This window comes from Anopheles funestus, chromosome 3RL, assembly GCF_943734845.2.
Source record: "Anopheles funestus chromosome 3RL, idAnoFuneDA-416_04, whole genome shotgun sequence".
Classification (NCBI taxonomy): Eukaryota; Metazoa; Arthropoda; class Insecta; order Diptera; family Culicidae; genus Anopheles; species Anopheles funestus.
In genome coordinates this window covers 60,875,156-60,901,315 of record NC_064599.1, presented here as the reverse complement: position 1 = coordinate 60,901,315, position 26,160 = coordinate 60,875,156, and the positions used below count along the sequence as shown (strand labels likewise).

Genomic DNA, 26,160 nt, shown 5'->3' with positions numbered 1-26,160 from the left:
AGTCGATTTGATTGAAGTAAAAACGAGTTCCTAGAAGGGATTTAGGCCTCTTTCTAACCGATAACGATTGGGACCAGCTGGGTCCAATAAACGAGAGCATCTGAACGATGGAACTGGTAAAAAAACTGCTCAACTTAAACGATTCAATCGAAAAGAGCTAAGAAGGTTGTGGATTATGATAGTATGGTTTTGTGCATATCGTAGGACGAAACAGATGGGAAGGATTCGTTTTCTTCATATTAAATATACTTTCAACCGCTCATTAACTTTTACCAACTTTCAAAGTTAAACAAAACCACAACTGGTTATAAAAATAAATAAATGCATTATTACTACGCTAGCACTAAAATCATGTTACCCGTTAGCTTCTACACAATATAATGGTCTTTTCAATACGACTGTACCAACTGTAAGCCTTTTTACCCAAAGTGGGTTGTTTGCTTTTAAATTCTTCACGTTCCTCATTCACTTCCACATTGCACGCTGTAGAAACATAAAAATCGCTGTATAAAACCGCCAAACAGAATGTGCCGAGCTGGAATCAAACACTTATTTCTCTCGAATGGAAATGATATGGCGCAATGTCAGTAACACGGCTCGTATAAAATAAGACTTCACACGATGGTGGATGGGGGGGAAAGAAATACTACAATCCACTAATGATGCTAAGTGAAACGTTAATGTTGCTCATGTTGCCTTTTTAATGGGTTTTGCACCATTTTTTGTGCGAAAAGATTTACCCGTTAGCTTTAAATGCGTTTTAAAGTGTGATGGGGATTTTTGTGGTAAAATTATTGCTTTAAATAATACCCGTATGTGGCTGAAATATACTTTTCCTCATCATATAGACGTAAAGCCTTACGATGTTGTTATGTTGTCTATTTTTATTATGGTTATGCGATTAAAAAAGCGTTTAGATGAAAAGAGTTTAGTGTGAAGCACTATTAGTTTAAAAAAATACATTTTTTTGTTAATTTTACTCGAAAAGTTTTAGTTTAAGAGGATTGGAACCATTTCTCAAGTTTTTCCAGTTTTGGTACCGAACTTGGTGATGTTCGAAAGCAACAAACCTGGATGAGTTTCATCATTCGAATGTGTTCCGGTTTTTACTGATCTCCCCGATAGCACATTCATCTAATATTCATCATTCATAGCACATATGGGTAAGATACGACCTAATGAGCTCCTTTGGAATCCCGGTCGAACTTATCAGACTTATACGAATGCCAATGACCAACGTCACATGTCAGGTGATAGTCGATGGAAAACTCTCTGGATCCTTTGCTATCTCCAAGGGTGTGCACTAAGGAGATGGGCTACCTTGTCTACTCTTCAACAAAGCTCCCGAAAGGGCCATCCTGAACTCAGAGATGGAAACTTTGGAAACCATCAAGCCAGATCCTGGCATACGCTGATGACATAAACAACATTGATTTAGGGTTCTTCTATGTGGCGGAAGCCTATCAACGAATCGAGCAAGCGACAGAAAACCTCGGGTTGGAGAGTCAAAAACCAAATTCATCGTGGCATCACCACCAATCGTAACTTACACAGGAGTGACGTACATACAGAAAGGTGATCGCATTTTTGAAGTCGTCCAAAACTTCACATATCTTGCCTCATATCACGGACAACAACATTGATGTTGAGGTACGCACCAGGATGCTGGCTGGTCTTTCAGGTCTTTCTACAATATGAGGAAACTTTTCCACTCAAAAGACCTAGCGCGACGATCGGAGCAGGGATTACAAAATACCTGTATAGTTCCAGTACTCACAACCCCCTCTAAGACAAATATCCTGTTCAAAACTGATGAAACATTGTTAGCTGCTTTGGAGAGGAAGAACCCGCTACAATGACGAGCTCTAGGAGTTGCTCGATTAACTCACTACAGCGTACAGCGAATTAGACTCGCAAGGCTCCAGTGGGCTGGTCATGTTATTCCAAAGACGTCGGACAACCCAGCCCGTAAAGTTCTTTTAGGTCGTTCACATGGACAGAGGAGGCGTCTTAGGCCCAAAACTGCCTCGGAGCGATGGCGTTGATGCGTCCACCAATTAGCACGAAAATTAATATTTGTATTTGTAAACTCTCACACCACGAAGGAGCTTCCTGCGTGAACGTCTATCTAAGGCTACGGATGGATTGCTATGACTTTCACGCCAAAGATTGAACCGACTTTTGTGATCGAATTTTTTTTTCTCACTTCGTGATCATATCGATACGGTTTCGTGCGTGAAAAGCAAAAGTCAAGTGGAATATTTGGAGCTTAAAAAAATCGAGTTTTTTTCTCGCTTCTTGAGCTTTTATAAATTTGCTCATTTACAAAGCTTTCTGGCATGACGAATATTTAAGTTGAGAATATTTTGTATAGTTTTTTTTTCTTCAATTTGAACAGAATCGATACAGTAGAACAGATTATACATTTACTAGCACACTTTTCTCTGCAATTTGCAAAGAATTCATAACTGTTGTCAACTTTCTCACATGTTGAAAGCCTTGTAAAATAATTACTATTTACTTTCAAGCCAACACTTTTTACGCAGATTGTCGTAACATTGCGTCCATATTTACAAACAGTAAATATCCTTCATCTACTTCTAGAAGAAATATGCAATTAAAACTTTTTGCAATCTACTGTCTACTGTGAGACATTAGCCATAAGTTTTCAACTATCGATTGCTTTGGGGATATTTCTTGGAGATTTTTACTTCTAAGCATACAATGGATACCTGAAACGTCATTAATATCTAAAATCAACAAACAACAAATTATTTTAATTACTAGCAAACCCATTTATTGGGACCACCTTCGATGCAAGATTTCATTCCCTATCTAGCTACTTGTTTCCCAGACGTGACCGTGAACGGTTCGATAAGGTATAAACATACGTTGTTTAATTGCTTCTCAATTGTGATGGCGTTGTTCGTGAGCAGAATTTATCGGAAATTAAACAACTTGGAGCGGAAATTTGCCAACGACCCGGACCAATTTGTCATCTTGCGTTATCTTACCTTCCTGTTTGCTATACGGTACAACGGACCATCGGGAGTGTTGCAACGTACGCTGTGGTACTGTTATCGATCGGTTCTCCTGTGTGTGTTCAGTTCCTACTGTTACAAAGCCTACTGGCACATGACGCATACGGCGTACAACGTTTCGATGTTCAACATACTGGGCACTCTTTGGATCTTTGTCGGAGCACTTGTGCGGGTAATACTGTTTGATCGTTCCGTGCTGGCACGGTTGGAACGGTTCCTAAACGATCGTTCCTTTCGGGGTATGGAGCAGAAGGTTATTACTGCTCGTCACACCGTTCAGCGACAGAACAATCGCTATTTGGTTGCTGTTGCCTTAGCGCTACTTTTGGAAACATTCATCTTTCTCGGTACGAATTTGATGCTTCAGCCAGAATTCATGCTTGTATATAATGGTCGCGTCGTGGGAGGTTTCGCTGTACAAATCCTGTACGGTTTTACTACCTGCTACTGGGGATCGCTGTATGTGATCATATTTTTCTTCATCTATGTCATGCTGAACGCATTTCGGGAAGAGATGTCGATAGTTGTTGAATCGTTTACCCATATTAACCAAGTGTTTGACCATTATCATCCATACTCTGATGCACCTAATACATCCACCGCACAGGAGCAAGAGTTTTGGGATGAACTACGGTACCGTTTAAAAAAGAACGTACAGAGACATGTGCAGTTGTTGGAGTAAGTGACATTTTAACATTTTTTCCTGTATATCAGCATTACAAAACATTCTCCCTGTATCTCCTTGTATCTTAGACATCTTGTTGCATTTCGTGCGATTTTGGGACCATTCTCATTTATCCAGTACTATGGTTCGTTTATGCTAATTGCCTACTACTGCTTCATCATGATGTACAAGGGGATCACCTCGCTTACGGTGGTCTACATTGGATTCATAGTGTTTTTGATCGTTGAGTCATTTTTATTCTGTCGCATCATATCTGAAATTAATGATTTGGTAAGCGTAAGTTACATCCGTTTGAGAATTATTACCAATAAAATGTGTTGCCCCTTTTCAGCATGCCCAAATAGGAACGGTACTGTACGACATGGAATGGTACAATAAACTGCGCTTTTCTACCCGATTTGCTTCGGACTATCGGCATGTTCGATCCACTATGCTGATTATCATTTGTCGTACACAAACACCTTTATCGTTCACTATCAATGGGCTGGGAACGATTTCGATGAGCCGATTCACTGATTTGCTAAACAGCAGCTACTCCTTTCTGGCACTGCTAGTACAGTTTAAAAGAGAAATTGCATCCAAATTGATGGAGAAACCTGAAATCTGAACTTGATCTCTTGTGTGATGTGTGTTTGATGTGTTATGTGTGCTAATTGAATGTAAAATGTTTATATTAATATATGTATTGATGTTTTACCGTGGTAGCTAAAGCACGTTCACTGCTTAACACCCACCAGCATAAAGAGAGTGAAACAAATAAAAATATTGTTGTTGGATGTAATAATGATTGTATTTTTTTTTAAATGGTCATAAGAGGCAAATAAAGATCAAATTCTGTGAAATAACTTAAAGTGTTTAAAAAAGCAAATTGCTACTGATGCAATAGCATCTGTCAACAAAAAGTAGACGGGTTCGACAGTCCTGTAGGAGAAGTAGGAGTAGTTCGTCTGACGGAGTAGGGTCCAAACGAGTGTGAGAGAGATCGTAGCCAGCAGCCACCAGAGGGCGCCATAGCTTGTGTAGTAATCCTTTCTTAAGAGAAAATAGTGCGTGAGGGCAAAGGACCAATCACAGATAAGCGATTGGACGTGAATGCCGGGTATATCCCGTTTTCGTTATTGCAGACTTTTTTTTACGATGACAGAGATAAACTGATAATTTTATTTCTGTAAGCCTTTTATACACTTTTTTATTTTAATCTAAAATTGTTTGTTCGCTCGCGGGAAATTTCGGAAAAGTGCGCGTTTTCTTTCGGGTGAAAATATAGTTACCGTTTGTGTACATTTGACTTAGCGATGATAGAGCAGAGAGCAGAGAGAGCCCAAAAGGCTTTTTTGCCCCCTATTTATTATAACCTAAAGAACGGTTGTTCCGCCTGAGACGCCATCCGCTCTTTATAGTGATGGTGGCGTTACAAATCGTAAACATTGTGCCAACATTGTTATTTTAAATTTTGTGAACATTTTGCAACTTTTATGTGACAGTTACGAATCCTACCTTATATTTTATATTAACTATCATATTCTTTTGAAAAAATAAATAATTGTAATGCCTCATGTTTGTATAGTACACATTATATGCATATAATTTCTTCCAGCTTCCAGTAAAAAAAATGTTACATGAAAATTAATTATTTTGACCAACATTCCAACGGTTCACCCAAAAACCATCCGTACCAAGAAGCAATTCGAATTCCAAAAGGATTGCAAACAAGTTCTTGAAACGATGAAAGTAACCGACGCTGGTGCGTTTGTTGCACCAACCGACAAGACGAACGCAAACCATTTCCCAGTATGCGTACAGTGCTTGCTCTATAAATTATTCATGATGCTCTCCTATTTGTAACCCGTTATATCCTTTGGCACAGTTTTGTGTACCGACCGACCGAGTGATGAAACGGCACGGTAGACATGGTGCTGAAAATTTTCCTCCGAAACATCCGTTTTGTGGACTGTGTCGACTCGAATGGGAAGTTCAAACGGTGAAAGTTCGTTTTAACTTTGCCAAACAGGACATAGAGCCTGCAGTTTATGTTGGACTTGTATCCATGACAATGTGAAACGATGACATCGGTGTACTTTAACCTGTATCAAAGAGGAAAAACTGAAGGGAAAACCTTTTTTTTGTTTTGCTTCCTCCGTTGTGGACATGCGGATGGGGTTTGTTGGAATTTCTTTTTTTTTGGGTGCGTGATTTACGGTGTGTTTGGTGTTAAAACATTACACGCGCCAGGTGTACGGTGAGATAGAATCGGTTTGTTTATGTTCGAGGTTTCATCGTTTAACGTTTACTAAAAAGAGTAAAAACTTTTACAACATTTTTTTTAAATCACGTTCAACATTATAGATGGGTAACATTTACTTAAACGTAAACAAAAAAATCTTCAAAACTTACCCTTTTTTTTTGTTTCTCTCTCATCCTTTTACGCTTCACTCCTCACGATACCGTCCAAGTGTTACTTCCGGCAGAAATACTATTTCCGTTCGGATACTTTAGAAAACTTCTGCCGTAATGAGTCTCCCGGACTTCGGTTCGCATGGTTAGGGTTTCACCCAATGCAATCAACAAGCCACTCCATCTCAACACAAGCCTGATTGGTTCCGAACAGCAATCCTGTTGCTTTCCGGAGCAGAAAATTGTGTAAAGCTGTTGCTTACAACTTATCCGAAACGAAGCATCGTCGCCTTCATTGCCCTGGCTTCTGATAACACCAGAGTCAGTAATCTAATTCCGTCTTCGAGAAGTCCTGTGGGTTATTCTGTAAACTCACTGCTAGGGTTTCCCTTTTCTTTTCCTTCACTAACGAGCTGACCGTGTGCTGCTAACTGATGAATAGAATCCATGTATCCATACATTCTTCTCGGCGGACCTGCATCAGACCATCTTCCTTCGGTTATGCTACTTTGTTGATGGAACGATCTTCGATCGATACTGTGAAGAGTTGTTAAAGGGGTATGCTTCATAAGCTGGTTTGATTTGATTATCTTTCACCTCATTGGCCTCAAGAGCTTACAAAGCGTCTATTTATTGGAATATTTAGGCAAACAGAGTTTCTTACACTGTTTGCTTGCGTTTGCGGTGCCATCGTGGATGTACTAACGCAACAGTCTTAATTGTTTATACCTTTGTATTACACAACGTTTGTCTAAACTAAACTAAAACTTTTAAAACATTTTTTCTTTTGGTGTGTATAGGTTTCAAAAATGCTTACAAAAATTTATCTTTTATTTCTCAACAAGATAAAATACTATATTACTATTCAATATTTATATTCACAGTATACAGTGAATACCCGGAACAAGAAGGATTGTAGAATAATTTGAATTGAAATAGACTCGAAAAGCCTCATATATTCGATATAAGAATACCTCTAAACATCAAACCCCATATTTCGTAATCAAAAATCCTAATCCAACGCAACGAAAAATTGCCCACGGAACGTATTTGTAATTATTTTGTGGTTCTTCTCTTACTCAAAAATCCAAAATAAAAAAGATCTTCATTTCCTCACACTTTCCCCAGTGACTCGTGAGCAAAGGATCATGTCAAGGTTTAACTGGAATCAAGTTTTTGACGGGCCATGCTGGGAATTCATCGCAGTAATTAATTTGAAAGTGAAAACATAAAAAAAAGTTACCCCTTTGACATTTTTCGGTGACATCTTTTTCGTGCTGGCGATGAAAGATTATTTATTGAAAATAAATTAATCTTCGAAACAGAACCAAAACATGAACACTTCTTCGTGGGCAAACATGATGGTATTGGGTTTCTACGTGATGCAAAAAAGCAGCCTTCGATACCAAAGAGTTTCAGAAGTAAAATAAAGAAAAAAAAACCGGACGAAGGAAATTGCTTAATTCCATTCCGAACAGGTAAAATCTAATTAGGAATTTTTAATTGCACCCCCCACGTCTTTCGTTTCAAGGGTCGCATGTAGCTCAATAGCTGGTATTTGGGTTTCAGGAAGCATAAATTCGAAGCCTAATTGGATCTTCGGACGGGGCTGGTGAGCAGATGTTCTTGTGATACTTTTCCTTTTTTTGTGACAATAATAGTAAATATGAAACAAAACACATGTAGGAGTAGTTGAAAATTGTTTTGAAACATTATCCATGAAGGATAAATATGGGCAGGCTGACCTTCAAGAATTCTTTTTCACCATATATGATTTGTCAACAAGAATCTATTTCTCGGGGCGGCCCGGTAGTATATGTGACAAACGGCGCCAGTCCACACGGCAGGACTGGGGATCAAATCCCATCCGCATCTTCTCCCCGTAGCATGGACTGACTATCCTGCTACGTGATAAAATATGTCTTGATACTTCCAGGCCGTTCTTAAGAAGTAAAAAAATAATCTATTTCTTTCAAAACATGTCTTAATAGCTTACTGGTGGTGCTTCAGCAAATGGTTATTGGTTTCGTTTTAAGAGCTTCCTTTAAATCTTCACTCACCGTTCCACTTGACGTCACCTCAAGTAATTCACAATTAGTGCGCTACAAACTTTCTCAATAGTTAAAGACCTTTTCTCTTTTTTGGAAAACAAGATGACAAAACAAGAAGTCAAGATGCTTGTCTGAAATATAATTCTTTAAAAAATTCAAATCAAATTAATTAAAAAAATATTTTAGGAATGTTTGTTAAAATAAATATGCGATCATTGGGCTCAAAATATGTTGGAAGAGATGAATATTTAAGTCAAACGGCGACCTCTGGTTTGGAGAACCGAAATGAACTAAAATCCTAAGAGAAGTAGTGACATTTTCTTCATCTTTGATAAAGCTTACGTACAGCTGAGTCTTATTTATTCAATGAAGATTGTCTGCAGGATGCAGGCACAATTTAGTTTGTGCAATAGCATGCCCTATCCAGTCCTGCACCGTGTCATACAGAACCACCAGCATGACATTGTGCATAACCTTTCCCAAGCTGTTGCGCACGACGGTGGCATGGTAATAACTTTACAAAAATTCTACGCTACTAAATCATGGAACACCCCTACCGGAGCTGTTCTGCTGACACAGTAGACAACGCCAGTTGATGGCAGTTGTTTGTAGAAAACTTGGTCAACCAAAACTCACGCCAGCAAGTGATACGGAAAGCGTCAAAAAACAGGAACCTTTTTCTCTCTTTCTCTCTTTTTTTTCTCTTTTCTCTCTCTCTCTCTCTCTCTCTCTTTATATATGTTACTAGTTTAATGATAACATTGTGCAGTAATATTTGAGAGACATAATGGAGCTAAGAACAATCGAGTCAGATCTTCAAGGGATGAATGAAAAGTGTAGTAAAAAAAATATTACTCTCCTTAGTAAGCTCTACGTAACTACACTTAATCTTGCATAGTATAGTGACATATGATTGACAAACCTTCAATTTTACTAAGCCTTTACTAAGGCTCTCTCTCTTATTGGTTTTTAATGACCTCTGAGGTCACGGTCTGGATGGAATTTGATCCCCGGTCCTGCCGTGAGAACCGACGCCGTATATCATATACACTACCGGGCCGCTCTACACGAACACGAAGTTACGTGCCGGAAACCCAGACTGACCACTAACAACTAACAGCCGACCAGGTTCTAACGGTTTAGGTTTATTTTAAAATGAATGTTGTGACTGTGTACATGGTTTTACATAAGTTATTATGTATCGAATGTTTCCTATTTTTGAGTTTTTATTCGCTTGCAATCGTTACTGATGCATTTTATTATTTGCAGCTGATTAAACATTGATAATGAATGTTGAGTTGTTTACGCTTAATTTTCAGACTTTTATTTTATCTCGTTTCTATCTTTGTTTTTTTAAGAAATCGTACGTTCATTTTGGGGTTATCGGTTATTTTGTCCCTTAGATTTGTTTGCTTCCGTTTTTGCCTGGTTAATAGCTAGATACAAATAGTTTCTTGCATATTCTTATTGATCTGAATGTGCATATTTAGCTTTCTTCGTTCTGTCAAGTACTGTGTTTCGTGTTTTAAGTCTTTCTTAAATGTTGTTCGAGTTGAAGGTGTGTCTATTTATTTTGTCCACGCGAAAGGTATTTTTCAACAATTACAGTTTGGACGAATTGTTTTGCTGTACCAATCCTAAACTTTGATAAGTGTTGAATGTACTTCAATGTTAAGATTTCCAATATAGTATTTATTAGATGTTTGACAGATATGCCACACTATCTTTCCGTGCGTGTTTCATAACTTCGTTCTGTTGAAACCATGGCATAAATATAATGTACACGTGATAAAATTAAGATCAAAATTGTAAAATCTTTCCCTTCTTACTTAAGGTAAGTGGTTCGTTTAATCGATAGATTATGAAATGCACCATTTTACTCATTAAAACCCACAGCACCACAATGCACATGTGCTCGGAAGTGAAACACAATCATAAAACCTACAAGTGTTCGATTGGTGATGCAGATCCGACAATATTTTCACCAGACGATACCACCCACAGTGCACGAAGGTCTCGACAGACACCCTTTTAAGTCGTCCACCCGGACCGACGGTAGTTACGTGCAGCCGCCAAGGTTCAGAATGCTTGCACTAATGCGATTACGGGAATTACGAAGGTGGAAAATGTTGCAGCAAACCCGGCAAACTGCCGTTGATAGGCGGCTTCGATGGGAAATGGTTTCGTGAGCGGATGTGATCAAAGCATTCCTGCTCGGCGAACCGTTCCGATGGTTCCGGTTCCGCTGAGTATCCGGTGAACTGGAAATGTAGCCACGAAAGGCAATGGCATTCCCACACTGAAGCCAAACCACGCGGAAGAGAAAACCAGCAGCAAGTAGGAGAGGGTGCATCCACAAGATGCATCGATGATGGTGCGTGCACAGAAGATTCGCGCTGATAGACAATATCGTGACAAAATTGTTAGAGCAAAAATTAAAACGAGTTTGAGGGAAATAGTTCACTCTGCAATAATTGAAGATTGCGCTTCAAACGATAATATTTCTATTAAGTTAAGTATGCTAGTCATAATCATAATAAGGTAATTTTTTTTACAATAAATTAATGATTTCTCCTGTTGAAGCGCGTACAAAATGAAGGAAATTATTTAGCAAAAAAAAAGGATGATTGACAACCCAAGAAACAAATGGAGCAGAACTTATCCAGCAGCTGTCAAATTTATCACACACAAATCCCTGGCCCATTGACTAATGACTTTTATCCGCAACAAAGCCATTGCGAAGAACAAAGTTTTTTCTTCGTACAACAATAATTAATGTTTGGTGTAGTAACAATTGGTCTTTCGCTTCGCAGTTAACATGACACGCAACAATTTCTTTCTTGAAGGACATGTTTATCGTTTTATCGGTTCCATCAATGTCGGGGTAATTTCCTCAAGATTACTTACCACATTGACACGTGATTTAATTGACAGTTTCCATGATAATACGATCGATAGTTACGTTATAAGTCGTCCGTGTGCTGATGTTGCACCTTTAATGATACCTTCTTCAGCCGTTGGTGTTAATTTTATCGACAAAATGTAGCACTATGTAGGTAGTGGATAGAAGCAAAAAAAAATCATCAGCAAAGCCAACGGATGAGAATTATTCCGAAGATAACTTGAATTGATCTGTGCATGTATCTGACCTTAACCGCCCGTTCTGTGTCGGAAGAATGGGTGCTATCATATCGGAAATCGAATGTCATTAGTTTCCTACCGTAGCCAGTTCCTGCATACTTATTCACATGCAAATGAACGCGGAAACCGATGCACTTTATATGCTAACGAGCTTTGGTAGCTGGCCCGGACATGGCTACAAGAAACCGGCACATCCTTCTCAGCCGCAGCCAGCAGACCGGAAAGTTGCAATTAATTTGCTTACATCATGGGGTGGTTTTTCGTGAAGTGTTCTTAGCTGACGTGAAGCGTGGCTACATGTAAAGTGTAACGAACAATTGGTCGGATGATCCTTTCGACGAGTGGTGAAGTAAAATTGATTGATTAATGAACAGTTAGAAGCTTGTACCGTGCATGGTGGGCAACGAACCTTTTGCCTCTTTTATTGAAGCCATAAATTATTGCGCTGCACAAATACTTTAATTTATCAACGTTAACCATTTGCTAAGCGAAAAGTGTTTAATGCTTTAAAACTTAATGGAGTTTAAAACTGTCTTTATAGTAAGTAAAGTAAAACTGTCTTTATAGGACAGGCACTTTAGGAAACCTCTGGAGGTTATAGTGTCACAAAAGAAAAAAAAAGTTTTTTTTAAATATTTTAATCACTTGACTTTTAAGATAAATCATTTATGAGCAAGCTTACTATAAGTAAAAAAAACGTTTGTGTAGGAATATATTGGTGGGGTATGTTCAGTGCTTTATTGTGAGTCCATTTAGCTTACGACCGCTTCGTTTTGGTGCTCCAATGCGACTGTCCGTGTACCTTCTTAGCGTTATTTTTTTATTTCGAGCTATAACAGATATAGCACTTACCCGCGTGACACCTATACTACTGCATAACACCTTAGCTACTCACTTCCTCTTTCTTACATTTGTTTTATTTCATATCAACGATTTTTCAACGTTTTTACCTTAGCTTTTTGTTCCTTTATCGGCGAAAGTAAAGCATGGCTTCCTCTGTTCCTCTGTTCATTTGTACAATTTTATAAATTCCCCAAATTGGCTTCATGCAAGTTTAATCTAGACCGAAAGGTACCGGTCTCTCTCTCTCTCTCTTTCTCTCATTTGCACCAATTTTTAAGGACGCCTGTCAGACCCATGTCAGTCGCAGCATCCAATTCGCAAAAGGTCTGTCATACTATTAATGATGCATTTACTAGGCACGTTGGCACGTAGAATGGGAAATGAGACCGGTGCCAATTTATAACTTTTCTATAACTTTCTTACTTTTTTCCCCCGTTTGGTATTGACTTTCCCTTTTGTTTTCATTTATGCTTTTTTTGTATATTTGGTGCATTTTTTACATCGTCCTAATTATCGAGACTTCGTAATATGTAAAAATTGTAAGAAAAATATAATCTTTTCAAAACCGATAGTTTTTAAGTATAATAAAAATAAGAAATAGTTTCACAATTTTATTTTTATACAAAATTTTACTTCTTTGGCATTTCAAGCGAATCTTCGTTGTATATAATAGAGGTCACATAAGGTGAAAGTGTATTTATTCTTAATAGAAATCGTTTCCCAGTACGATGATGTTTTTCCACCGTACCTTATCATCTGTTGCTGACACCACTCGATATGAAGATGCACTTACAGAAAGTATCGTATTTGATCAATAGTTTGGTAGATGTATTTACTATCTATAAGCGGTTTCCTCACTGTCATTTACATACAAAGTAGGTTAACGTTATGGCAAAACTGTATTATGCTCAATTGAACCATCTCTTCAAAGATATATGGTGGTTATGGTAAGTCGCATTCAAACACTTCACACGCGCAACGATTAGAATGATTTATTTCTTATTCATTTTATCTTATTCAATCTTATTCAAATAGAGAAGAAAAAATACATGCTGGCATCCCTTCCTAGGAATCCGATTTTTTTTTTCTGTCATGTAATTTAATCGTTATGATTGATTCCGCGCAACGGTTGTCGTAACCCATACCCTTTTAAATGCATTTTATCGCCTGAGCAACAACGTTGTACCAAAAACACTTCCGTTTGAAGTATTCCAAGTACCAAGTACGAACACTTCCAGACAGATGAATGAAATTAGTTCCAGATTTATTAAAATCTCGAACTGAAAGTGTGGACGAGGATGAGACGATGTTCATACTCTACACCTTTCATAACCAATTTTGCGTAGAAAAGGTACCACCGGGGAGCGACAAGGCGGGAACGTTAAACTTAAACGAACAGTTAAAACTCAGAGCCGACTGGTACAAATTTCGTAATTGAGTGAGATGATGAAAAGATTCCTTACCTGCTTCTGTTGTTAGTTTAAATGAATATTTTGGAGTGTAAATCATAAGTAACTTTAATAGTTTTAAAATATCACAAGATTGATTTGCAGGATTAATATCAATATAGTGTAATATACATACCAAGATATATAATTTACAATTTGTTTTCAAAAACTGTAACTTATACGATGTTGCATTCTGCACACTAGCGAAATTAAATTTAATCCAAGAAAATAATTCATTCAAATCTCCTGAAACGTGACTCCGGTTTGAAACGGTAGCTGATCCTCAATTATTCAAAATAATTCAACCGCTCGATGAAATTCAGTTACCGTCTCTCTTTTGCATACTTCCATGTTTCCCCATGACTCATAATTTACAACATCATCGCTACGCAGACGACATTTACATCTCACCGAAGTGATAATCGCTCGGAAGAATTCCTGTCGGTACCGGAGCTGTTTTTGTACGAGAACTTTTCACGGCAATGAAGAGGACACTCGTATTTACGGTCTGCCGGTAACGAAGAAGGCATTTTAGTTGATGCTTTTCCACTCTGTTACGTTGACTTTCTGCGACACCAGTTCTATCTCCGAACGGTCGTATGTGAAAGGGGAATGCTTTTAGGATCGTAAAACATTTTTAGTCTGGTGCTTCATGCAACAAGATCATTATCCACAAGCGCGATGTTTACGCCTTCCATGAATCGCAGTTGAAGCGATTGACGCTAATTTTTTTTTCCTATTTTACAATTCGGTTACATTTTAGCTTCACAAACTTCGAGCAAACACTTAACTACAAGCCCCGCTGAAAAGCCATCGAATTAGAGTGGCTTGTCGAAAGATGCTTCCGTTTCACATTTGCACCGTTTGTTCGGTGCTCAATACTCAACAGGCCGTAATTAATATTCGTTGCTGCTATATTATGAAAAAAAATGCTCTACCAGAATACGAGGGTGCAGCTTTTATATTTCCAAATCGCTAACCAGAAAAGGAGTTATAAATGTTTGTTATTTTATATGAACGCTCAGCATTGTATATTGAATTTTGATGTGTATTAGACATGTACTACTCGTGTCAGTGATCTGTTAGGAGAAAACACTGTGATCCAAGATGAAATACCCTATATTGATACATACCAACATTAATCTTTTCCATTTTTTTTTAAGTTTAAATCATAAAAAATATTCACAAAATACTTTAACGCATACTATTAGGAGTTAGGAATCTATGAAACTTCAAAAGCTTTTATTTTGTTATTGCATTTTTGAGCTTCACTTTTTGTGTTGGTCTTATTTTTTGTTAGATCATGCTTATACAGGTGTCCATTCGAATTTTATTTCATTTTGTATGTGGATAGTAAGCTTTACCTACTGTAAGCCGGTACAAATGAAGATTGAATATGAAGAATAAAAAAAACAGTTTCTCTCTCTCTCTTTGTTTTTGGCTTTAATGAACTCTAAGGTCACGCCGATCAATTCTGGCTTACTGGATTTATTTTTACCGCGTTGCCGGATAGTCAGACCTTGTTACGGGGGAACGGTCCGGATGGGATTTGATCCCGGTCCTGCCTGCCTAGCTAGCGTATTTTATCTATAAAAAATATTAACCTTCGTTGCTAATATGCTATAAATCAAATCCGACCTTGTAGTATGTACTATAAATGGTCAACATAAGCAAATAAATTTATTTAGCAGGATGAGTATAATGCAGGTGCGCTGAGGGCACTGCACATCATTCTTAAAAATCCCTATCTAACCAACACAAGAATTTTCATCAGTCACAGGTCCTTTACATACCGAAAACGAAGAAAAGGAAAGGGGAAAGTTTTACACGAAAGAAAGCTCTTAGTTTAGTGGACGAACGGTGGAGAAACATGCCAACCAGAAACACTTTTGCTCTGGTAAAGGTCGAACAAGATCGGTTTAACCTGAACCAGGTGTCCAAGTGAAAAATCCGCACCAGGCCATGTATCTACCGATGTACTGCATGTAGTATGACACAATTGCTTGGGACGATGCATCACGGAACGAGAGTGCAACACAGCTGGAAGGCAATGTTACTAATTCTTCAGTTTGCAACGAATGTGTACAGCACAACACGTTACAAATAGCAAGACATCATGAATAATGTATCGATGCAATAGTCTCTCGAGCGAATGTCCAGAATGTATTTTGTTGTTGCCGTTACTGTATCGTTCCAGGTATAAGAATTGATTAGTTTAGGAAAAGTTTTTAAAGAAATGTAAAGATAGTGCTAATAGAACTTTAACAAAAGCGTTGTTTTGTTCATGCGAACGCAATGCAAACGTGTTCTGTATGTTTGGTATTGATTTTGGGTATTTGTGGCGTTGGAACGCCATCAGATAATAGCGCATACTATTTAGTTAGGAAGTTTGTTACTTACTCATTCGGCGCCGTAATCGTTCTGTCGACTAGGTGTACTGCACGAGTCTTCTAAATCGCTCACCATAAAAAATATGTTGAATTCACAGTGAATAATGGTCGAATTCGACGGAAATAATGCACATATCTGTAGACACTGTTCAAGTTTGAAGGTGTTTATTAATAATTTTTCTTGTATAATGTATTTTCTTGTAACAATTCACTACCTTCATAATTCACAAAACAATTTACTTTCTATTATTAAATTATAAATACTATTTAAATTTTTTTATAAAACAAACCTTTAACAATTAGATCTAAACTACATACAATAACAAAAAAACATTACTCTTAGCAAAACAAAAACTATTCCATTTCTACTCCTTGATATATTAAATATAAGTTTAGCTTAATTGCAACATAGAACATTTTTCATGTGTATCTTTTGAAACAACTCGTTGGAAAATTGTTGTTACATATTACAATCACCACATTACATTATAGTTAATTTAAGCTGTTAATTTATGTATTACATCTTTAGGAACTTATAACGCCACCGAGCTACGGAGAGAAGAATGAGTTAATCAATCCATATTAAATTCGAAACCGCGAATGTTTATCGGATATTCGGATGATAAAAGTGTGGGCAAAAGTTTTACACATTACCTGCTTTAATAACGCGGCTTAGTTATGCTAAACACGGTAGTAGAAGTCCTTTCGTTCCGATTCCACCGTATACAAATTCCCGGCCACTATGGCGCCCTCTACCGGAATCATGCGGTATTCCACTGACGTCCAGGGATCGTAAAATAGTTTTGATAATGTGGATTTAAAACACTAGCCTGCGAAAACGTAACGTATTGTTCACTTAAAAAGGCAAAGAATTATTTCTGAATATTTTCGGGGCTAAAATGAGGTAACATCATATGCTTACAATTTATGTTTAAATGTATGTTGTTTAGAAAACTCCACAAAGTTTCCACAAACTCCACAACTCCACTTAATTTCCGATTTGATAAATTCTTTTACAACACAACGCCGTGCTCTGCATTATTGTCATATATCTATGAATTTCGTGGTGAACTGTCTTAGGTTTAGTTTTCAGTTATATATTATGCTTAGGTTAGTTTAAATATTTTATTAGTTAAATATAAAACTATTAATTTTTACTTTTATGATTATTGTCATCTAATTGAATTTGATTATTATTGCTAACTGTTTCTTTGTACAACCTAGATGTAAAACCTTACAATGAACTATTTATTTGGCGTTATACACGTTATTGTCTCCTGTTAAAATCACTTACGTCCTTGGGATTTTTACGATATGCTTCGATAATTGATTTAATTTTGTTATAACCAAATTGGCCGGATTCATAATTCAATTTAAGATCATTACGGCTTTTTACAGTATTTGACAAATTTGTTAATAATCTGTTCCCTAACTGTAATGAACTGTTGTCATATTTCTTTTCGTTGCGAGTCAAGTGCGTATGGAACGCAGTTATTTCGTTTTGTAAATGCGTTTTTGTAATTAAAATATTATCGTCTGTTTGGGGTTTGCTAAAATCATGGGTGCTGGCAATACCATTTACAGAAAACATTTGATTATTATCAACATACTTAGGAACATTACGATATTGGTTTGCCTCCTTTGGGACATACTCACAACGAGCCATATACTGTCGTACTACTTCCAGTATCTCAGGGTGGTCTTTTAGTTTACCGTCTTCATTTATTGTTCCCCTTAAAGTATGGGCTCGATGAATATCACCACCTGGGATTACCGGTAAATCATCTTTCGTATTACTAGCTCCTTTTTCCAAATTTATTATTTCTTTAAACTCGATTTTTAGTTCCTCCTTTATCGCCTGTGCGGCTCCCGCAAGTTCAAAACTGTAAATTGTCATACGTGAATACAGGTGGGAATCTGGGTTTACAGCATCGGGACAATTTTTAGGAGGACTATAACCTTCAAATTTGTCCAATAAACTTGCTATATCTTTGTTTTCAATTGCTCTGTTTGGTGATAATTCTCGCGACACTTTTTTTAAGGATATTCTTTTATTTGATGCAGATTTACCCCCGACAGCATCATATTGCTTGATTGCAAAGCGATGCCAACCTTGTCTTATTCGATGTTGAATTTCTGGTGCAGTCCTAATAGTGTTTGCTATTTGTTTTCGAAATTCCTCTGGTTTGATACTGCTCAACTCCGGTATGGCATCGCTCATTCCAGCAAACAAACAATTATTGTTGCCAACATCAAGCTGGTTGTCAGAGAACGTAAAATGGTTGTCTTTTAGCTGCAGGACAATTTCTCTTACATTTTCGCCTTTAGTGGATCCTGAGCAAAACGTTTGTTCTATTCCCTTATCGCCTTGTACAGTGAGCACTATTCCCTTCACATTTATTTTCATTTTCTTCAACAGTTCGTGCACCAATGGGGCACATGCCGCCGCACAGGTCAGATCCATCGGTACACCCTCCTCGATAATATTCGACAGCAGAGTTGGGCTTTTTGTTTTACACATAATCTTCTTTAATTTATTGTGATAGTCTTCCTTCAAACTGTCTTTTATTTCGTCCGTTACATTTGGAGCATTGACAGCTTTGTCGTATTTTTTCTTCAACCTTTTCATTTTACGCTTCAGTGCGATTCGTTTGATGTTATGTGGAATCCTCTTGATGAATCTTCCTACACGTAATAGCGCATCATTTAGCAATGGTTTAACCAAATTTTGTGAAATAATTTTCCCCACATGCTCGCTCAATTGTGATTTCCATTGCTTCATTATTTCATCTCTAAACTGTTCGAAATTGCTCTCATTCGGTTGTACATTTGATGATGAGTTTTGCACCATTGTTTCAAATTTCTTATTGATTTGTTCATCTAAATCATCAAGATGTGTTCCTACCACGTACATCATTTTTCCTATCTCCATTACGCGTTCTATCCATATCCACGCGGTGCTAATATTACTTAATAGTTTCATAACGTTACCGTTGTTTTGTGTCTTTTGCATAGCACTTGCAAATCCCTGAGACAAACTGGACGTGAATTGCTTAGCTAAAGATATACAAGCTCCCCAATCATTGCTTGCGATGGGAGAAAGTTGAAGTATGAGTCTTCTTGCTTGCTGCTCTCCTAGCTCATCATAGATTCTTCTAAGGTTTTGGGAAATTTTATGACTATCCACCGTAGTAGAAACTTGTGATAATATGTCGGCCACAATTGAATTGATTAATGCTTGTAAATAATCGTCCGTAAACTTATCGACCATTATACTCGCCGCACTATGGGCAAACCCTTGTGCTGTTTTCATTACAATTCTTTTTGTAAATTCTCTAATTACCCTCTTGCCGGTGATTTCATTCCACATTGCTTTCCCTGTTAACTCTGATATTACTTTTCCATCTTTCATTAAGCCGGGTCCTGCAACTTTATTGGCAATTCGCGACACCTTAGTACCTCTTGAAGCATACGCTCCCACTCCGGCAGTAATCGCTGTGAAAATCACACTTTTAATCTTCTCTTTTCTGTAATCCTGCCAACTGAAATAACCTGAATTGAAACTGTTTACTGCATACATTATATCATTGACTCCCTCATTTATTAATCCCGACGCAACGTGAGTCAATGCACCAGCTGAATATATCTCCAGAATTGCCGCTGCAACAATTTGGGCAACTCCAATTAATACTACCTTCCCCACGTTCAGCAGCATTTCCATAGACCATTTTTTCTCCATTACTTGCAAAAGATGTTGCAACCCATTTAAAGTGAACAGCTGTTCCTCTTCAATTGTTCCAAAATTGTTTTCTATCAATTGGCCTGCTTCCCGAATGGGTTTAAAATATATACCGGCAACTTTCAATCCTATTAATGAAGATTTGATTTGTCCCAACACACTCTCAACATGGCTTTTAGATTCTTTCTTGAAAAATTCATCTAGTTGCTCAAAAAATAGTTCTATAGTTCTTCTCATATCATACTGCATCAATTCTTTTGCTTGATTCGTTGGTATAAAGCTTATTCCACTGATTTTATTACGAACGAAAAATAACATTTTAATAAAACGAATTATTTCGTTCATTTCGTTGCCAAACGGATTCAAAAGAGCTGGATTTAAATAATCTATCCAAGTAAATTTGTCTAAATCAGATGGAAAGCGATATACATTGTTCAAAAACCGTTCGGAATCTGGTTTAGATATATGCAACATCTTTCGGAACCAGCGTTCTACTACGAGATAATGTTTGTTCAGATAGAAGATTTCATTTAATATTTCGTTGCAATCGGCTTTGTTAACTATATAAGGCCTGATTATGTTTTGATTTATTAAATCCTGGAAAAACTGCAAATGAGGATTACATTTCAATTCTATCCGCAGCATTGGGTTATCGGCGGAACTATCCGATTCTAGTTGTTCTTTTACATGATTAAGTGCTAGTCTGTAGGCAAAGCAGGACGAAAGTAAACCTCTTATAAAGTCTTCGTACAAAGGATACGACGGAAGCAATTCTTCTTCTGAACCTGTAAAATTTTCATTCAACACAAAGGATTCACCTTCTCGCTCCAAAACCTCTCGGTTAATCAGTTCTTGCATGATAAGCTCTGCTTCAACCTGTGCTATATTTGCTCGAAGAACAATGTCCTCCACTGAAATAGAATCAAACGACGAAAACTTACATGATGCAATCATGTTTCTATCAACATTTGCCGTTTCATTGCATCTGATTATATCCTTTTTAACCATCATTTCAAACTTTTCCTTTCCGATAAGGCTTACAAAATATTCTTTTTCAAATATTTCATACGGAACAATGGTTTTGGTTACAGAGTCGTTATTTTCCGTACTTCGAAGAGATAATTCTTCGCGATATAAAACAATCTGTCCTGGGGTCGGTTCTATGGATTCTGTAACCAACGTTTTATCGACGATCTTTCCATCTAATGCATCCTTCAACGAAGGATCTAGTGCTTCCAGCTTCGCCTTATCTACTATAGCATACTTCTTGACCGAGTTAAGCACCTTTTGGTCGATCAACAATTGCCAAAACTCTTCTCTGCTAGGGAGTGGGATTTTTTCTTTGCATGCCTTTATAAATTCTTCCTCAACGATGAGTCCAGCATTTTCAGAGAGAAATTTCTTCAAAACTTCAATTGATACTCCATAGTCGTTATGAATCATACGTAATTGTTGTTCGGAAATGGTTTTCCGAACCTTTGGACGCGATATAACACCCTTTTCGATAAGTTGCATGAAAATATGTTCTGCTACATTTTCTTTTATTTCGTCTGTAACAAATGTGTTGTGTGATACAGCATGACCAAATATGTCCTCTATTGACCGTATGAACGTTTGATATAGCTTAGCAATGGTATCTTTCTGTGCTTGATACTCATCGTGCCACACATTGTTTCCTTTCAGATTGTTTGTAATAATTGCAGCCTGCAAAGCAAACGCATGATGGTCTTCAAAAAGCCTCATTGCCTCGCGCAAATGTTTCTTAAAATCTTTATATTTCTTCTTATTCTCTTTGCTTTCCAATGTTTCCTCTTGCTCGATTGATTTCATCAAAGTGTAAGCACGATAATAGTGTGCAGCTTCACTAAACTGAGGCTCAATTTTTATAACGTCATCATACAAACTCATTGCTGTTTCGTCCGCCAATAACATCCCATAGTTGATGATTCCATAGTGAGTCACTCCATTCTCCTTATTGGTCTCAAAAATGTCAAACGCATATTCCAAAAGCTCGTCTTCTGTCATCCTGCATTTCTTAAGATTAGTTCCAGATAGATAATTGGCCAATTTTATCATTTGCATAGGATTCCCTTCCACCCAGTCTTTCCACTTTTGGCTCTTGAAATATGAAATTCGAACTTCGTCATTAACGCATTTTCCCGATTCAAATCCGGATAATTTTGATACAAATGTCTTGACTAATGTTGGAACACCCCTTTCATCACATTCTTGCATTATATTCTCCATGTATCGACTGTGTTCGTCCAGCCAAAAAGACCATTGGTCTAGGCAATTTTGTAGCAAGATTGTTGTAACTTCCGAAGGGACATCAACCGCTTCAAGGCTTTTCCTATGCTTTTCATAAACCTGTTTGAACTCGTCGAAACAAATCTCTTCGGCCTTGATGGTCTTTTCATAGTATGTTTTAATGTCGGATATACGGTACAGCTCATTCTCATCCCGAGTCTTCTTTAATTCGATTATTTTCGATCGACGATACTGCCTTTGACTCGAAACCATTATTATTAACTGTCCGGATCCTTTGTCTCCGCTTCTTGCTGCCCTTCCAAAGGCTTGCTCTTCAATTCGAATGTTCTCGGGAAGGTACGTTAATATAACGTGCAATCCACCACTTTGCTTAAGCGCATCCGTAATTCGTATGTCCGTACCACGTCCTGCTAAGTTGGTAGCAATGATGATCTGTCCCTGTTGCAATTGCTTACAACCCTCTACAATATCAAACTCTTGATAGTCTCTTGTGTAGGTGTGAAGTTGGGTTGGAAACACCCCCTTCAAAGTGTCTTTTATACTTTCGGCATCGTTGATCGTGTCACAGATGATGAGAACTGATCTTTTCTCTTCGTTGATGAGTTTGCAAACTTCGGTTGTAATATTTTTTCGCCACGTCCTATATCCGCCACTAATAATTGGTTCATACTCTTCAAATTGTTTCGGTTTAGCCGTTGGTATAGTTACGAAGGCAACATTGTGTATATCTTTGAGTAAATTCCTTTCTCTCTCTGAACCCAGAGTACCAGTTAAACCGTACAATAGTTTGTACATCTTGAAATAGGTAACATTGGAAACAAAAACTGCCTTTAAACTTTGCATTGACAATTTACAGCCATGCTTGAGTTGTAAAAACTGATGCAATGCTTCATCCCATTGAGAACTTCCCTGGTCTGCTCCGGTGTCGTTGTCAAGAATAATTATGCTAGCGTTGCGATCTGCTTTTGATCCGGATTTTTTATAATCTACCACGTAAGATTGTCCAGGTGCCATTAATAATGCATTGATAGCACTTCTTATCCAAGACGACAAGTGTCTTTCTACAAACTTTTTCAAAAAGTTTGGAACTTTGATATGCTTTTCGCGATTAACACATTTCTTGAGGAGAAAGCTAACTCTATGTTCGTATTGACTGATTTCAGGTGTAAGTATTTCCTCCAGTTTTGTAGAATCAATAGTGTCAGTAAGTATTTCTCCTCTCTCATTTATGATCCCAGCCACCACCAAGCAATTCCAAATAATATTCAACTTTCTAGAGCTAAGGTTAGTATCCAGTTGCTTTAAATCTTCCTGGTTGATTGAGTTATATAAATTACTCAATATTTCCTTTTCAATCATTTCTGTTTCAATATTTTCGGGACGTTCTGCATGGCTATTGACCATTTGCCAAATGTAAATGTATACCGACTCAAGCTTATCCATACCCGGTATATCATGGGATAAATATAACATATTGTTCCCTTTATCGAGCAACATACTATCGACTTCATCAACGATGACATTTGTGAAATCACGATCACCCAATACGTTCTTCCCATAGAATCTGTCCAGCAAGTAGTCTCGTTGAAAGTTTGCCAGATCACCGTACACCACTTGATGCATAGAGTACGCCTCTTTGCGTTCCTCAATATCATCGCTACAGTTGTGTGATACGTTGATGTCGAACATTCCATAAATATCTGCGTTCACCTCCGAATCTCGCCTAGCGAGCACTGGCGAGCTTGTCACAACGTCTACCTTTTCCCTTAAGAGAGCCTTCATCAATGAGAGGGCTACCACAATTAACGATTTTCCTTCGCCAGTTGATACTTGAGCCAATGTGCTTCGATCGTTCGCCAATAACATTAACACGCTTAGTCTCTGGGTGTCGCGAAGTCGAAATCCTCTCTTAATCTCTATTGCTCTATCAATAACAGCGAGCATTTCCTCGTATGTGTCTAAATGGCGCTCCACGGTGCTATAGTTCATTTTACGGCGAAATTCTTCAACCCATGTTTTTATCTCCGGCTCTGTAAATAATGCCACTGGACTATCATTGTGTGAGATCTTTTTATCTGAAATCTTTCGTATGGATGTTTGCATCTTCGGCAGATGCTTGGATATTTCATCAGATGAAATTTTATCATTCACAATTATTTCTGCTAGTTGGTCTATTTTGAGTTCATCTAGAATCGGTTTATATTTTTCTTCCATTTTAGCTGTCCACTCTTGCAAGCTGCACAGTTTTAAGGTACAAATATCTTCATCCGACAGTTTCCATTTTTGCTTATGTAAATTTAATAGAACACCCAGCACCAAAGCTTCATTTACATCGTTTTCTTTGTCTTTAATTACGTCTAGTAAATCAGTAGCCTTACTTTCTCCAAACATGTTCTCTACAGATCTCATGTAGTAAGTAGCATCCTCTAATTTTTCATCTTTGCTCCATTCTAGAAGTTGCCTCAATTTAACCATCCAGTTGTATTCCTTAAGAAAGTAACACCATTCCGTAAGAGGTATTCCATCGACAAGCATTGATTCGATTGGAACATTGCTCAACAGACGCAATATCTCATCGACGCACTCTACAGAACAGACACTACCTTGAAGCTCAGTGGCAAATACTAGCAATACTTCTTTGCTTTTTATGTTCCCCAAATAATTTCGCCACTGTTGTGTTTCTTTCAATTTCTTCTGGAAATATGTTTCTAGCTGCAGCAGAACAACTTCATCCAGCCAATTGCGTTGACTATAAGCTGCCACAATCCACGTGAATGTGTACGCCTCTTGATCATTATGTACAAAATTGTCCAATACAGCGTTTATGAAAAAACACATCTCGTTGAAAGATATGTGTATCCCTTCGTGAGTGAAACGTTGTAGCATGTGTTGCAAAATTCCTTTTTGTTTTGAATATTCATATGCCACTTTTTCCAACATTGCCTGTAATTCATGTCGTTCTTCTTCTGGAAAGAACTTTGCTATCATTTTTGTGGCTGATTTCTCATCGAAATGGTCTTGCTCAGCTTCGATTTGATTACCTTCAAGAAAAACACTTTTTTCCAAATAATTCGTGATGTCTGCAATGCTTTTCAGCATGTCGAAATCGCCAAGAATTTTGGCATATATTTTATCTTTTAGTAATCGTTCTTTACCCAGTTGTAGGTATTCTTCATTTACTGTGAGCTGCACAAACTCATCACCCCTTGAAAGGATGTAATTTTTTGTGTCAGATAAAGAATTATGATCCTCGCAAAGAATTAATTCATCATCTTCATCCCTGTCATAGACTCTCAGATTGATATCGTACACATATGCTAACAATTCTCTGCAACTTTCAGACATCACGCCTTTACTTCGTATGTATGATGTGAATTTTTTCTTCTCGTCCTCATCCACAATTAGATCTTGTGACTCATATTGTAATGCTCTGCGTTTCACTTCATTCCATCGATCGTAAAGAGCCTTCAGTGTGCTATCTTTTTCAATCATTTCCTTCACTTCATCTACCAGTGGTCTATCATCCAATCCATCCCAAAATCGGTGGATGTGTTTGTGCTGTGGCTTCTTAAGTTCGTTTTGCAAATTTTCTAAACGTTCTTCAAGCAAATCGGTATATTCTGTTTCCAGTACAAATGTCTTCACTGCTCGATTCAGGTCTAAATTATCAATCATCATTTCTTGCGTTACAAACGATGTTAGGTTGTCCCTCAACTCTTGAGTATTTTCAAATAGGTACTGTTTCATCGTACCTAGTATGTTATGTTCGATCATGTTATTTTTTTCTTTAGTTTGCGTAAGATATTTGGATTCATTTTTTATTTTAATATTATCTATTTGTTTCATTTCCTGTTCCATTTGCGGAGCAGTTGTCAGAGCATGTAGAGAAGCTAGTTTATATTTACCAACAAACATTTGTTCTACCGCATGTAGTTTAGCAGTGGTTTCTTCCGATTGCTCGTCGATGAAATGCCCTTTATCAGTATTAAAACGATCCATTAATTGTTTAAGACGTTTACAATCAAGAATGGTCGTGTTCAAATGAATCCAGTCATCTAAATTCGAATATTCACAATTCATAGCAAACGTTTCATCAATGTTATGTTTACCTTTGGAACTAACCGAAATCTTAACTTTTCCATGATTATGTTCTGAACCTG

At 37.5% G+C, this 26,160-nt stretch overlaps 2 protein-coding genes across 36 annotated transcripts in view; one reads left to right on the top strand and one right to left on the bottom strand.

Moving 5' to 3' along the window:
• Positions 1 to 26,160, top strand: part of LOC125770109 (N-acetylgalactosaminyltransferase 6-like) — a 156,784-nt gene that overhangs the window by 39,038 nt on the left and 91,586 nt on the right. The gene's annotated exons all lie outside the window — the stretch shown is intronic.
• LOC125770108 (uncharacterized) overlaps positions 17,071 to 26,160 on the bottom strand; it is an 84,129-nt gene continuing 75,039 nt past the window's right edge. For 2 of the 4 annotated variants that reach the window (XM_049439360.1, XM_049439361.1), the window contains exon 3: positions 17,071 to 20,608. In XM_049439360.1, the coding sequence (XP_049295317.1) occupies positions 17,261 to 20,608 (3,348 nt within the window). In that variant the 3' untranslated portion in view covers positions 17,071 to 17,260. Of the gene's footprint in view, positions 23,711 to 26,160 lie in introns of all 4 variants that reach the window. The other 2 variants (XM_049439347.1, XM_049439364.1) reach the window with 2 other exon arrangements.